At 46.4% G+C, this 16,002-nt stretch overlaps 1 protein-coding gene across 9 annotated transcripts in view; it reads right to left on the bottom strand.

Moving 5' to 3' along the window:
- Positions 1-16,002, bottom strand: part of SPIDR (scaffold protein involved in DNA repair) — a 283,594-nt gene that overhangs the window by 96,257 nt on the left and 171,335 nt on the right. For 8 of the 9 annotated variants that reach the window (XM_086337017.1, XM_086337023.1, XM_086337020.1 and 5 more), the window contains 2 exons: positions 8,528-8,723; positions 6,917-7,146 (listed from right to left, as the gene is read on the bottom strand). In XM_086337017.1, coding sequence (XP_086193143.1) covers positions 6,917-7,146; positions 8,528-8,723 — 426 coding nt within the window. Of the gene's footprint in view, positions 1-94; positions 349-6,916; positions 7,147-8,527; positions 8,724-16,002 lie in introns of all 9 variants that reach the window. The other variant, XR_015140875.1, reaches the window with a different exon arrangement.

Genomic DNA, 16,002 nt, shown 5'->3' with positions numbered 1-16,002 from the left:
ACTCCTGCACGTAAGTCACCCAGGAACTTCACCTGGCGTCATCTGTCACCTTGTCAGGCATCTCTGCAGCATCAGATCAGCTGCCCTCTCTCACCTGAGGCACTGCCCCATGACGGAGTGCTGCCACGACCAGCCCTTCCCCTCCAGGCTCCATCCTCCAGTGCTGCAGGACCTGAAGTCTTGGAGCCAATGTTTTCCTTCCTTGGTGTCTGCTATGTCCGCAGTGTGCTCACATCCACTGCCTTGGCCTTAGACAGTCTCCGCCTGTGATGGAACAGCTCTGAAGGTGTAAAGGGAGGAGGGCCGAGGGCATCTTGCTCTCTCTCCAGGCCCCAGGACCTCTGGAATCTGGCACCATGGACAAAAGTACTCTTCATCAGCCACACACGAATGCACATAACAAATACACAGACTGGCAAGCTGGAGGCTAAAAATCCCTCAATACTTACCTCCAAGCTAAAGTCTTCCCTAACTGTGAGATCTATTTATCCAGACTGTTCACCTGACACCCTTTCCTGGATGCCTCAAAGGAATCTCAAACTGAACAGGCCCCAGATTGAATCTGCCTGAGAAGCACTCTTACTATTTCCTTCTGCCTTACCACCCCCAACCCTCCATCCAGTCACACGCACATGAGAAGTGTCTCCATTTCCCTGCGGCATTGTGTGAGATGGGAGCCCTGTCTGTGCTGGGCCTGGCAGGAGCTTCCTCTGGGCCTCTCTACTTCCACTGAGGCCATGCTCCACGCCCTCTCATTCCCAAACCATTTCCGTCCCACAGCTGATGTGTCTGCCGGACAGGCACACCAGTGGCCCACACTCGCTTGCCACTCTGCCACCTCCTTCCTGTTTGGAGCTCTAGAAGGCCCCCCACACCCCTGCCTCCATGGATACTTCTCTTTCATCTCTTTTTCATCCAACATCCTCTGAGCTTTCCAGTGTCACTTAAGTAGCACTGCTTCAGAACACGGGCCTTCGATCCCCAAACTGTCGACTCACTGTCTCTCAGAATATCCTGTTTGTTCTCACCAAGCACTGAGTACAACTTAAAATCATAAATGTCTTTGGTTTCAATTGGTTTATGTGGGACTCCCTCACCAGACAATGCTCCATGAGCACAGGACAATGCCTGGTTTTGTCAACTATGTAGAACCAGAACCCAACCCAGGACCAGGGGAAGTGAAAAGAGGAAGAAACGTAAGCCAAGAGACTAAGTAAGGGTCAAAAGATGAAAAGAGAATAAAACGTCAAAGTAGAGAGAAAGGACAATGTTTTTCTTTCCTGAGTTCAGTTCAATGAATTTCCATGAAACTAAAATGCAGCTTATGGAGAAGGAAATGGCAACCTACTCCAGCCTTCTTGCCTGGAGAATGCCATGGATGGAGGAACCTGGCGGGCTACTGTCCCTGAGGTCACAAAGAGTTGGACACGACTGAGCAAAACACAACATTAGTTCAGTTCAGTCACTCATTGTGTCTGACTCTTTGTGACCCCATGGACTGCAGCATGCCAGGCTTCCCTGTCCATCACCAACTCCCAGAGCTTGCTCAAACTCATGTCCATCGAGTCAGTGATGCCATCCAACCATCTCATCCTCTTTCGTCCCCTTCTTCTCCGGCCCTCAATGTTTCCCAGCATCAGGGTCTTTCCCAATGAGTCAGTTCTTCCCATGAAGTAGCCAAAGTATTGGAGATTCAGCTTCTGCATCAGTTCTTCCAGTGATTATTCAGGACTGACTTCCTTTAAGATTGACTGTTTTGATCTCCTTAGAGTCCAAAGGACTCTCAAGAGTCTTCTCCAACATCACAGTTCAAAAGCATCAATTCTTCTGTGCTCAGCTTTCTTTACGGTCCAACTCTCACACCCATACATGACTACTGGAAAAACCATAGCTTTGACTAGATGGACTTTTGTTGGCAGAGTAATGTCTCTGCTTTTTAATATGCTGTCTAGGTTGGTCACAGCTTTTCTTCCAAGGAGTGTCTTTTAATTTCATGGCTGCAGTCACCATCTGCAGTGATTTTTGGAGTCCCCAAAAATAAAGTCTGTCACTGTTTTCATTGTTTCCCCATCTATTTGCCATGAAGTGATGGGACTGGATGCCATGATCTTCATTTTTTGAATGCTGCGTTTTAAGCCAACTTTTTTACTCTCCTCTTTCACTTTCAAATCAAGAGGCTCTTTAGTTCTTCTTCACTTTCTGCCATAAGGGTGGTATCATCTGTATATCTGAGGTTACTGATATTTTTCCTGGCAATCTTGATTCTAGCTTGTGCTTCATCCAGTCCAGCATTTCACATGATGTACTTACTCTGCATAGAAGTTAAACAAACAGGGTGACAATATATAGTCTTGATGTACTCCTTCCCCAATTTGGAACCAGTGTGTTGTTCCGTGTTCGGTTCTAACTGTTGCTTCTTGACCTGGATACAGATTTCTCAAGGGGCAGGTCAGGTGGTCTGTATTCCCATCTCTTTAAGAATTTTCCAGTTTGTTGTGATCCACACAGTCAAAGGCTTTGACGTAGTCAATAAAGCAAAAGTAGATGTTTTTCTGGAACTCTCTTGCTTTTTTGATGATCCAACAGATGTTGGCAACTTGATCTCTGATTCCTCTGCCTTTTCTAAATCCAGCTTGAACATCTGGAAGTTCACGGTTCCCATAATGTTGAAGGCTGGCTTGGAGAATTTTGAGCATTACTTTGCTAGCGTATGAGATGAGTGAAATTGTGTGATAAATTGAACATTCTTTGGCATTACCTTTCTTTGGGATTGGAATGAAAACTGACCTTTTCCAGTCCTGTGGCCACTGCTTAGTTTTCCAAATTTGCTGGCATACTGACTGCAGTACTTGCACAGCATCATCTTTTAGGATTTGAAAGAACACAACTGGGATTCCATCACCTCCACTAGCTTTGTTCATAGTGATGCTTCCTAAGGCCCCCTTGACTTCACATTCCAGGATGTCTGGCTCTAGGTGAGTGATCACACCATCATGGTTATCTGGTCGTGAAGATCCTTTTTGTACAGTCTTCTGTGTACTGCTGCCACCCCTTCTTAGTATCTCCCGCTTCTGTTATGTCCATACCATTTCTGTCCTCTACTGTGCCCACCTTTGCATGAAATGTTTCCTTGGTATCTCCAATTTTCTTGAAGAGATCTCTAGTCTTTCCCATTTTATTGTTTTCCTCTATTTTTTTGCACTGATCAGTGAGGAAGGCTTTCTTATCTCTTGCTATTCTTTGGAACTCTGCATTCAAATGGGTATATCTTTCCTTTTCTCTTTTGCCTTTAGCTTCTCTTCTTTTCTCAGCTATTTGTAAGGCCTCATCAAACAACCATTTTGCCTTTTTGCATTTCTTTTTCTTGGGGATGGTCTTGATCCCTTCCTCCTGTACAGTGTAACAAACCTCAGTCCATAGTTCTTCGTGCACTCTGTCTATCAGATCTAATCCCCTGAAATAGTTAAATATGAAGGGTCTTTCCCTCCAGGCTTTCGTGCAAATGCAAGACCATTGGACAAGTTCTATGAATTCCATGCCCTCACGAAAGACTAACTCTCCAGCAATAAATGTTTCTGCAGTGACAGGCTAGAAACAATGTGTCTCTGAGGGATAAAATTATCTGTCCCTAAGTTAAGCATCTCAAGGAAAAAGGAAGTGATGGTTTCAGAAAGGGAGGAAGAAAGTCAATCACCACGGACAGGGAGTAGAGTGGTCTAGACACCACTCTGCCAGGAGGGGGTTGTGGCAGGCAGCCCACTTCTGCGCTCTCTGCTGCAGTTCCCTCCAGAAGAAACTAGCGCTCCCCCTGGGCTAAAAAGCCTGTGGTCTGATTAGTCATACGTTTACCTAGCACTTATCCAACATGAAGTGGGTCCAGGTAAAGGTGTGTGCTGGTGCTGAACAGATTTCCTGCTTACTGTTTAGGGAGTGCTTCGGGTCTGGCTTCTGTTACTTTTGATTGAATGATTTATAAAACTAAAGTTCATGTGGCTTACTCTGATATATAACACCTTGAGAAACCAAGTAAAAATGTTTTTTTTAATAGCGTGAGTTAAAAGAAGTCATCCAGAAGAACAATGGACAGCAGACTTACATATGACATTTCTGAAATCTAACGTAAATTTTCGCTAATGTTTCACAGCTCAGAGGACAAATCTATCTGACCCTCTTCAGGACTGGCAGGCCTCAAATAAATTTCTCTTAATTTCAAAGGTGACAAAAATTGGGCTACATGCCATCAGAAGCTAAGCTGTGACTGATCTCATAAAAGTGCCATGGGTAGAGTGCTGGGAGCAGACAGACAAACGAGATCAGGTGCCAAGTTAGACGTGAGTCATCACAGTGTTTCCTCGGGGGGGCATCTGACCTGGTTGGGCAGGAAGGGAGAATCACTGTAGCAAGAGTCCCAGAAAACAGACTTGCTTCTGTTTATGCCCAGGCACAGGCCTCAATTTACTCTGACATGGCAATTTCTGGCTCTACGGAAACAAATGGTGATCAGAGAAGACTTCAGTTCACTGCTGGAGCAGAGGTTCTTGGGAAAAAGCAGGTGAGCTAACTCAGGGGAGTGGCCCTCACTGTTCAGTCTCCCTGCTATGTCCTCCGTGCTCGGGCCTCTGGACAAGACTGACTCTGTGCACTGCACGGCTGCCCAAAATTACCAGCAGGCAAGAAGTTACAGGCAGAAATCGCTGATAGAAAAGAGCATTCCGGGCAACACGCCTAAGTCTTCTGAGGGTGTCTCCCCTCGTATCGTGTGGCACATGCAGGTGTGAAGGTCCACGCCAGGACACATGCTGCTGAGTGACTCTCAAGGACACACCTTATACACACCAGCAGAGAATCAGTAGAGGGCTAAGGGTCTTATTCCTTCTATATTAATTGGATTTGTAAACTGGAGACCTGATCATTATTACAGCAAATGAATCTAGAAAAAACTAATAATGGATTATACAGTAAGACCTTTCTGTACCCCAAATACATCACAGAAGGCTCGTCTCCCACCCCAGGCCAAACGCTATGACCTCTGTCCAGAAGGACCACCCTTCCTCATGGTACACAGTCTACTCAGGTCCCATGCCGGCTTTCCAGGGTGACTGGCCCCTGGCCATCTAGCATCAAACAGAGCCTGCTTCCAAGTCAATATTCTTCCCTTTCTTTCAGCTTCAGTATTCTCTACAACCCTGTCATGTGGGGATTCTATATCTCATGATGGTTTTCTTTCATCCACGTATAACTGTCAGCAAGTCAATCTCTGAGGCCCAGTGTTCTCATCTATGAAATGGGTTACCGTCCTCCAGCCTCTGTTTACAATCTCACATGTGCTACAAGAAATCCCCATGCCCACTGATGCATATTCATTACATCTGATTAACTCAGTGTTGCTTTCTTATTTCTGAGCTTTACACCTGCCCTGCCTTCAATCCACTGTGAGCACAGCCTCAGTTGGTATGTGCCAGGTGGGAGCAGTGCTCTGCGGGCTTTAGGATCTTCTCCTCAGAGCCCAGCATGGTCACAGACCGCAGAAGCAGCCAAGCAAGACAAAACCTTTGTCTGATCTGTAACTGTCTCAGGTAAGTCTGTTTAAAAGGACACAATTTTAAGTCTAGAACAAAACCGGTCAACAGCTACAAGTGTGCTAAAGACCTAAAGACGGATATATTGGTTTCACACATACATTTTCCAAACAGAATAAAAATAAACTTTTCTATAATTCCACAAGAAATATTCTGTAACTCTGCACCTGAAAGGACTTTGTGAAATTCATGGTCCTTCAAAGTAAGCTGCAGTCCACCGGAAGGCGACTGACAGGTAACAGAGTCGTGCTTGCTGCCGCTCCTTCCGAACATCAGAAGGCACCGTAAGGACAGGATGCCTGTGACTTATTATTGCTTCAGTATGTGCTTCTCTAACAGTAGAGGCACAAAATGACTGATTGTCAGATAAACTGGCATCTACACTTTTAATTTCTATTCTTCTATAAATCTGTGTTACTGCTTTGAGAGCAATTTAACATAGAAAGATGACCTCAGAAGGGTCTGACAAGGACAAAGAAACTCTTACTCAACCATGTGTCTACAGCTGTCTGCAAACACACAACCAGGAAGAGTGGAAATGCGAGTAGAAAGCTGCCGCTCCCACTATCTGTTGGAGCGAAGCACCGTGAATCACAGGTCTGCCCTTGCTCCCACAGCTGCTGAGTTAGGCAGGGCACCAAGGCAGCCACTACCCACAGGGGGCTACCTAAAATGACTTAATTAAACTTCAGTGAAATTATAAATGTAGTTTGCTCGCCCCAGCAGCTGTACTGCCTGCATGGTCAGTGGCTGCCGCACGGGCGAGGGCAGTGAGCAACATCCGCATCACTCACAGATCCTGAGGTAACACCGAAGTGAACTCAAAAGGCCCATCTGAGAGCCACAGACCCACCAGCTGCCATTTCTTTATCCTGGTTTCTAAGACATAAAACTTGACAGCTATTGTCATGGTCTTCTTAACCTTGCCTTGGCTCTTTCAGAACAATACCAATCATGTTTGTATGACGTTCAGTAACATAAACAATCAAAGGTAAAAGTAATTGTGACTAACTTTTCTACTAGGTCTATTTAGATAAATTGGAGAAGGAAATGGCAACCCACTCTGGTATTCTTGCCTGGAAAATTCCATGGACAGAGAAGCCTGGCAGGCTACAGTCCACAGGGTCACAAAGAGTTGGCCACAACTGAGCAACTGAGCACATTTAGATAATTATACGTGGACAAAATCCTCTGTCATACCAGGTGTTTCAAATTTTGATGTAAGAGAAAACCAACCAAAGAAAAACCACCCCTGTGCGTGGTGATGAAACCACTCTGAGAAGAGCTTCCCCTCTGTGCAGATGAGTGTGGGCCCGGCACCCATGTCCGTCACTCACCGTGCCCTGGTTGGGTCTGCGCTGTCTGCCTGCTGGCCTCTGCAGGGCAGGGAGTACACTCTCTGCACCACCACTCGCACGCCCACTCCCGTCCAGGCGGCAGCTCCGTGGCTCTCGACTGCATCCAGCAGAGAGTCCCTAAGGGGAGCTTGGCTGGGGACGCATGGCTCCACTTGTTCAGGATGGAGGGTCTGGTCTGTGCCCACCGCAGTGTGACTATCACACAGAACCTGATGAGACATGCAAAAGGAACACTTGCAGCCTGACTCACGAGGGCATGCACCATACCAAATGTGGCAGCCCGCGTGACTGTAGGACACTCAAGGAATGACAAGGACAAATGCACAGCCGCAGCTCAGGGCTCCCACCTGCGGGCCACCTGTGCAGCCATGGTGAGCTGAGGCACACAGACCACCTCGGGGGTTTGAGAACATGCAGAAAGGACTCCTATTAAAATATCTCATGGTAATTTTAAAAGTTTTCTTCTATGAGGTAACAATCTCAAAGCACAAACTACAAAACAAAACGAAAGAAGGACCAGGGTTACTGTGAAGTGCCAGCACTCTGCACACTCCAGTGAACCACAGGAGCCGCCTCAGCAATCCCGGTAAACACCTTCACAAGAGGACGGCGCCTCCAGAAGACTCTGTGCCCCTGCATCCCAGCACTGTTCTCTACATCCTGTGCTTGCGTAACAAACATGTGACCCTCACAACCCAAGGAGGCAGGCTGCACCGTCACCACTGTTATACAGACAGGCATGCTGAGACAGGAGCCGAGAATCCTGCCCAAGACTGCCAGCAGGAAGTGGCTGAGGCAGGACCTGAACTCGGCACTGAGGTCCACAGCCTGCACTCTCGACACTAAGCTCTCTGGCAGCTACCCTGGCATAGATGGCAACGTAGACACATTTTATGAATTTAACATCACATACTTGTTTGAAACTGTATGTTAAAGCAGTAATGTAGTTTGGGCCATATACTGTACATCTGTTAAATTGATTAAAGGGAGATTTCACGTAATTCCCTCCAGACACATGTTCTGATAGTCAAAGAGAGGCCCTGCTTGATTCCACACATACAAAGCAGGATGAAAGTCCATTTGCTTTGCTTTCTGGTTTCCCCTCATGTGGTCACCCTCAACATACCCCTCAGTGCTGACGCGGGGAGCCAGGCGACCCTGAGGTAGCTGCGCTGGAGTCAGACACTTGGAGCCCACAGCACCCCAGGAGTGTCCTCTTGCCTACCACAAGTGTGGCTTAGCGCTTCCCCAGTTCATCATCATGGATAGTCATGGCTCAGGGTCATTAACATTCCAAAAAGCAATCTCCAGTGTGTAACCTCAAGTTTACGCAACTCTCTTTATCCCCAGGGAAACAAACACCATGAAAAAGAAAAAGATGATTTTTTAAAATAAATTAAAGAGGCTTAAGTAAGCTCTTAGGCAGTTATGAGAACAGAAAAAAAACTCAAATTTTAATAAATTAGAGTATATATGACATATATGTGTGTTGAATACTTAAAGAAGACCAAAGGAAAACACTTCTATAACTACCTGGACTTTAAATGCAGTATTATTACAAAGTGAAAATTTCTAAGTTGAGGAGTATACCTTGCTTTCGGGTGAGCTATCGGTTAGGCTCTTAAACTGGAACATCTGAGCCAGAGTGCTGCTCCTCCTCGGACAGGGCGTGTAACACTCGTGCCCATCACGTGATGCTTCTGAATCTTCTTTGGCAACAACTTTCTGACAAAAGTAAGTATTCAGAATAACAGGGCAACTTCCACCTGGGATAATAAGCTTTTGCCTGGAAAGGGAAAGAAACGCAAATAAAAATTTATTTGCAATGCTGGATTCCTCTCTCTTGCTAAATCTTGAGTACGAAGGGCAATGGCGTGCTGGTTACAGACACCACAAACCAGCCCCAGGGAGAGCGCCCTGGCCTCACGCAGCGTCAGTGCATCTGCTCTGCTGCTCGGAGCAGATCCTGCCTCGGGAGTCAGGTGGAGGAGGCGACCACACCCCTGCCAGTGGGAGCTGCTGCAGGGTGGCCTCAGGACCCCTCAGGGGCAGGCACCACTGGAGGGGAGGAGCACAGACCTGAAGGGAACGTTACAAGAAGACAGCTCGCCTCTTTCAGAGAAGAGGCGTCAGACACCAAAGGAACTCCACCTTCGCTACCAAACGGACACAGTTACAGTCACTGCGGTGGCTCACATTTGAGCAGAAACAGGACAAGGTTCTCCCGGTGCCTCTCAGACTCTCAGGCTCATTCTTCACACAGGGGGAGCTGCTTAACATTCAGGGAGATTTAGAACCTCCACTCCCAGGGAGATGGAGGAGATACACTTTCCCTGTTTCTCCCCCTAGACACAGGGACTGCCTGATGTTGCACAGAAACAAAATGAGAAGATGCTGAAAGGAGAGAGGAGCAGACAACACCCTCAAAAGCGCACTTTCTCCAACTGAAGGACAAGGAAGGGGCAGCCCAGTGAGCCAGAAAGGGTTTTGCAGTTTCCTTTTAGGCAAACTTCACAGAAAAACCGTGACCCATGGCCACACACACCAGCCAAGGGCGAGAGGAGCCCACACGTGGCCCTCGACAGGCTGTCGTGGGGAGTCTCTGCAGCCCAGTGGGGCCGCCCACACCGCCATCACAGGGGAGATGCCCGACGCCCAGAACCAAGCCCCACCTCCAGCCCACGCAGTGTCAGAGGAGGCCCAGCAGTGTCAGGGCTTTCCCCACAACCCAGTCTCCCACCACCGTCCACTGCAGTCAGCGGGGGCCATGCGGGGGGCAGGGACGAGGGGTATCCTGACGTCTCCCTCTGCCTGGTAGAGAGAACCCCCCCATCCCCCCACTTCTCTTCTCAGAGCACTGTCAGACAAAGCCAGCTAAAACTGGTTTAAATAAGATCCAGGATCTCATAATACCTAACGTGCACAGTTACCATCTAAAATCACTTGTTACACAAAGACTGAGGCCAGGAGGAGAACAGGGGCAACAGGGGATGAGATGGTTGGATGGCATCGCTGAGTCAACAGACATGGGTTTGAGCAAGCTCCAGGAGATGGTGAAGGACAGGGAAGCCCGGCATGCTGCAGTCCATGGGGTCGCAAAGAGTCAGCCACGACTGAGTGACTGAACAACAAGGTTTGTAAAAGCTCACTTGATAAATCACATGACAACCAACAACAGCAATGAACATCAACATGAGGCTGGGCCTGCACGGATTCTTCTGCTAAGGAATATGAGGAATGCGATGTGTTTACTTTCCATTCCTCGCTCAGGACCTCCCTGACGAGGCAGCGGCAGTGGCGGCACAGGCTGCCATGCGGGTAGTCACACACGGGGACACACACAGAATCCTAGGGTGTGGAGCCAAGCACCAGGGTTTCTACTGAAGCTCATTTAGAAAAGAAAGAGAACCCTGTATATTCAAATAGAAACTAATTTGTCAGAATGTCTGCTTTCACGAAGAACCATTTCCATTGTTCTTTATTGAGTCTGTTATGAACAGAATTCAGGTAAACAGGGAAAAATAGACTGTTTTTTAATGTCACCAAGGGCACAGAAGGAAAACCAAGTAAAATCTCTTTTCATTTTCCAGTGCTTGTCAACCCTGCCAAAGTGTGAAATATCCTATTAGCAGCTCAGAACAAACAGTATTTCTTTCACATCACAAATAAGATCAATGTGCTTATTTACTGTCTAGGAAGAAGGTGTCCTAATCTGGTGGGTGGCAAAGACAACTGTTGGGATTAATGCTGTGACCTAAAGAAAACAAGACAAACAGAAGGAATTCCCTTACTTTTTTCCTTCTCTCTTATTTTAATGGCTAGTTAGCTAAAGAGTCAGACTGAGAACTGTAGTCGTCAGAAAAACAAAAGGCAATGGCACCCCACTCCAGTACTCTTGCCATGAAATTCCCGTGGATGGAGGGGCCTGGTGGGCTGCAGTCCATGGGGTCACTAGGAGTCAGACATGACTGAGCGACTTCACTTTCACTTTTCACTTTCATGCATTGGAGAAGGAAATGGAAACCCACTCCAGTGTCCTTGCCTGGAGAATCCCAGGGACGGGGAGCCTGGTGGGCTGCCGTCTATGGGGTCGCACAGAGTCGGATACGACTGAAGCGACTTAGCAGCAGCAGCAGCAGTCTTAATCTACTTTCCACTTATGACATACCTGGGACCAGTAATAAATTCTGTTTACAATTCTGTCTCCACTGGAAGCCACAGTACAGAGCTGGCTGGTGTACACGTCCCCCACCACCATGGGGGGCAGGCTGAGGGGAAGACAGCCCACAAGGGGACAGACACCAAGGGAACACCCGAGAGAAGCAGATCAACGCCGGCGCTGCCGGAACCCAGGCTTCTGAGGGCAGAGAAGCATGGAGCTCTCCAAGTAATTAATCATCTACAGATTGCTATCCCTGTGAGAGGTCTTGTCTGATTGGTTCACCCATCATTATTTCATACAGATAAAAATGTTTTCAAATGGATGTTGCCCCTTTTTCTGGCGTCTGTGGCAAAAGCACCTCTTCTCTCTGTACTCACTAGTGCTTTTCAAAATGTTTATGCTGACCTCTACAACTAAACCCCTCAAATCCTAGAATAGATCATCTGCCTCTCCTTTATCTTTGTTTCTGAGTGCCAGACAGTACCTGACATGTGTAAGGGACTCAATAAATGCTTCCTAAATTAATGCAACCAAAACCACTTTATTCCTATTCATCAGATGTGTTTATAAAGAAATGAGCATGCCTTCTGAACAGATAAACCAGAACTTACACAGCTGTGTCCATGTTCTTTAGAGGAGGAATCTGGCCGTGGCACACATTTCATATCAGGCCGTGGAAGAATAGAAGGTTGGAGGGGACGTGTGCAGGCACAGAGCTCCAGAGCACAGCACACGATGGCTTGGGAGGCGGGGGGGAAAGACATGGTTTGGATTCTAAGAAGCCTGGGTTTAAATCCTGGCTTTGCTACTGAAAAGGTCAGTTTTCATTCCAATCCCAAAGAAAGGCAATGCCAAAGAACGCTCAAACTACCGCACAATTGCACTCATCTCACACGCTAGTAAAGTAATGCTCAAAATTCTCCAAGCCAGGCTTCAGCAATACGTGAACCGTGAACTTGCAGTTGTTCAAGCTGGTTTTAGAAAAGGCAGAGGAACCAGAGATCAAATTGCCAACATGCGCTGGATCATGGAAAAAGCAAGAGAGTTCCAGAAAAACACCTATTTCTGCTTTATTGACTATGCCAAAGCCTTTGACTGTGTGGATCACAATAAACTGTGGAAAATTCTGAAACAGATGGGAATACCAGACCACCTGACCTGCCTCTTGAGAAATTTGTATGCAGGTCAGGAAGCAACAGTTAGAACTGGACATGGAACAACAGACTGGTTCCAAATAGGAAAAGGAGTACGTCAAGGCTGTATATTGTCACCCTGCTTATTTAACGTCTATGCAGAGTACATCATGAGAAACGCTGGGCTGGAAGAATCACAAGCTGGAATCAAGATTGCCGGGAGAAATATCAATAACCTCAGATATGCAGATGACACTACCCTTATGACAGAAAGTGAAGAGGAACTCAAAAGCCTCTTGATGAAGGTGAAAGAGGAGAGTGAAAAAGTTGGCTTAAAGCTCAACATTCAGAAAACTAAGATCATGGCATCTGGTCCCATCACTTCATGGCAATTACATGGGGAAACAGTGGAAACAGTGTCAGACTTTATTTTGGGGAGCTCCAAAATCACTGCAGATGGTGACTGCAGCCATGAAATTAAAAGACGCTTACTCCTTGGAAGGAAAGTTATGACCAACCTAGATAGCATATTCAAAAGCAGAGACATTACTTTGCCAACAAAGGTCTGTCTAGTCAAGGCTATGGTTTTTCCAGTGGTCATGTATGGATGTGAGAGTTGGACTGTGAAGAAAGCTGAGCGCCAAAGAATTGATGCTTTTGCACTGTGGTGCTGGAGAAGACTCTTGAGAGTCCCTTGGACTGCAAGGAGATCCAACCAGTCCATTTTGAAGGAGATCAGCCCTGGGATTTCTTTGGAAGGAATGATGCTAAAGCTGAAACTCCAGTACTTTGGCCACCTCATGCAAAGAGCTGACTCACTGGAAAAGACTGTGATGCTGGGAGGGATTGGGGGCAGGAGGAGAAGGGGATGACAGAGGATGAGATGGCTGCATGGCATCACTGACTCGATGGACGTGAGTCTGAGTGAATTCCAGGAGTTGGTGATAGACAGGGAGGCCTGGTGTGCTGCGATTCATGGGGTTGCAAAGAGTCGGACACGACTGAGCGACTGAACTGAACTGAACTGAGCTGTGTGAATGTGGGCAAATGTAACTGATGACTCAGTTTGTATAACACAGGAGCATGAACAGTAGCTATAAGGACCGCAGAGATTTCTTCGAGGATGAAGTAACAGCATGGTGTGGGATTCTGGGAGCAGCTTTGCACAAATAGATGGAGGCTGCCAGTACTGCTGCTCCTCCAAGAATTACATCTTCAGTCACTTCACAGTAGTCACTGTCTCTTGTTTAGCAAAAACTAGGGTAACAGTGTTATTTGCCTGTGGCCCATCTTCTTTCTCTTCCTGAAGGTCAGTGAGAAGTCTACGCCATGAGCGGAAAATACGACTCCCCGCTGCCTCCATGCGCTCATGTGCACGAAGATGCCTGTGTCGCTCCTCCTCTCTGGCTGGATTCTGCTCTGGGTGCTACTGCACTGGCCACACTCTCATTCAGTCCTCTTCACAATGAGGAGGCCTGTCTGCATTTTCAGAGGAGGAACGATAACAACTGTGTCCACAGCAAGGGTCCACGACAGGGCTGAAACACAAGCCAACGGCTTTAAAGCCAGTCTGTTCTCTTTCCTGGTGGGAGGACGGGACCTACCACTGAATGTGGCCAGAAAGGTCCCGCACCACTCCCGGAAGGGCAGTGCCTGGACAGGAAGTGGCACGGCTGCCAGGCAGGGGCCAGCGCACAGGTCAGCGGAGCCACCAGGACAGTGTGAGACAGTGGGGGGCCCGTCTGACAAGCAGCCACGCAGGGACGTAAAAGCAGATGCACAAAGGTCTCTGGTGACAACAGAGCCTCAGAGCCACTTTCTACACCCGTGCCTGGAAGGCAGCCATAGTGGCAAATAGATTTTAAATAAAATGAAAGAAAACAAAACCTACAATACAGATCCCAAGGTGCAGGAGCCACGTGTCCAGTCTGCGATGTGGTCAGTACCATACTGGGCAGCACAGACCACCGCACAGAGTTCCACGCAGCTATCGGAGAACTTCATTCTCCAGAGAGAAAATAAACCACATTCCATTCACTTGGTAAGCCCTTTTTCATTGATCAACTTGCTGGATTTAAAAAGGCTATTGTACCTCTTGACTTCTGAGCCACTGCACAAGCTCAGGCCCATCTGGCCCCTCCCCCAGACACCAGCATATGAATCCCTGTGTGAAACCCAAGTTGGCAACAAGACAGCGTTAGCAGTGTTTTCATGAATTTTTAAAAACAGCAAAATATCCTGCCCACATTTTCAATTATTCAAAGAGTGAATGGGCACTCCTCCTCTCACCAAAAATCAGGTTTATTCTAAAAAATTTAAAACCTTAATCCTAGGAAATCTCTAAACCGAAGAATCAAACCAATTTAAGAAACAGTAAGTTTACAGTTCATACTCCCTTTATTTTCAACTTCTTATTTGACAAGATTTATCACCTGGTTCAAATATGTTTCTTTTACCTTCCTATCCAAATAACACCCACATTACCTAAAAAACTGATAAAAACACTGATGCAGAACACAGTTATAACTGTGTGTTATTTTAAATTCCCAGAGTAGACATTAATTCCTTTTTTATCTAAATAAAGACATCACTGACAGTTTATTCCCATTCTAAAGTGGACAGCAAAAGACATTAAAGATGAATTCATGGAAGAATATAAAATGTAAGACAGACTTCCTCTATAAACCAGAAGCCTAATTCTCCACACCAACATAAGTTTCTTCCTCTGTAAACCAGAAGCCTAATTCTCCACACTAACATAAGTTTCTGACCATATCCTTTTTCAGGCACAGGTCACTGGAAATTCCAGTTTACAGAAAGAACCACCACTTTTCTGGCAGTAGGTGTAAACTTTATTTTCAAGGCACAAATCCCACACTTATTCAGTAACAAAAATTCTGTTAAAATATAATAGAAAATGCAGAAAGAAAGAAGGAAAGCAGGAAAAAGCATGGTCTGATGTCAGACTGACCTCGGTTTAAATTCTAGCTATGCTACATGCTGCCAATTTTATCTTCTTCAAATTACTTAGATTTTTCTCAACTTTAACTTTTTCATAACTAAAATGGGGATCATGCCTACTTAATGTTGTTACTGTGAGACTAGGTGCATACATTCCAATATACAAGCCAGAGAGAGACGAGTACATACCAGGCTTGGCATACACACTGGCTACTAATTAAAATAGTACGTAATACATTGGCTATTTTAAAACTCTCTACAGGTTAACGGTATTTCCAGTGTAAGACAGGAAACCTTAAAAAAATTTAGTTTCCTCTGGGTTCATGCTAATATATGTACTTCTATATACAACTGGGTAATTAAAGGCCTTAAAAATGTTTATTCATTTTTATTCAACAAAGTCATTGTTAAGAATTTATACCAATGAAATAATCAGAGATGTGGAGGAATAACACACACAAAAACATTAATCATACTCATATATTATAGTGAAACACAGCAAAGAAGCTAACTTTCTAATAAAAAGTAGAAAAGTAATGAAACAGCTATACAAATGATAGCATAAAGAACCCTAACTAAAGAAAAGTAGGGGTCTTCCCTGGGGGCTCGGTGGTAAAGAATCCATTGCCAATCAATGCAGGAGACACAGGTCGATTCCTGGTCCAGGAAGATCCCACATGCCACAGAGCAACTAAGCCTGTGCACCACAACTAGGAGCCCGTGCCCCAGAGCCCGGGAGCCGCAACTGCTGATCCCCGCTGCTGCAGGCCCTGCAGCCCTAGAGCCTGTGCTCCGTAACAAGACCAGCG

Source organism: Bos grunniens, chromosome 14 (genome assembly GCF_055505025.1).
Source record: "Bos grunniens cultivar Pamir isolate PY7600 chromosome 14, Bosgru_T2T1.0, whole genome shotgun sequence".
Taxonomy (NCBI): domain Eukaryota; kingdom Metazoa; phylum Chordata; class Mammalia; order Artiodactyla; family Bovidae; genus Bos; species Bos grunniens.
Note: the sequence above shows the minus strand (reverse complement) of the source record. Positions and strands in the feature narration are given on the sequence as shown.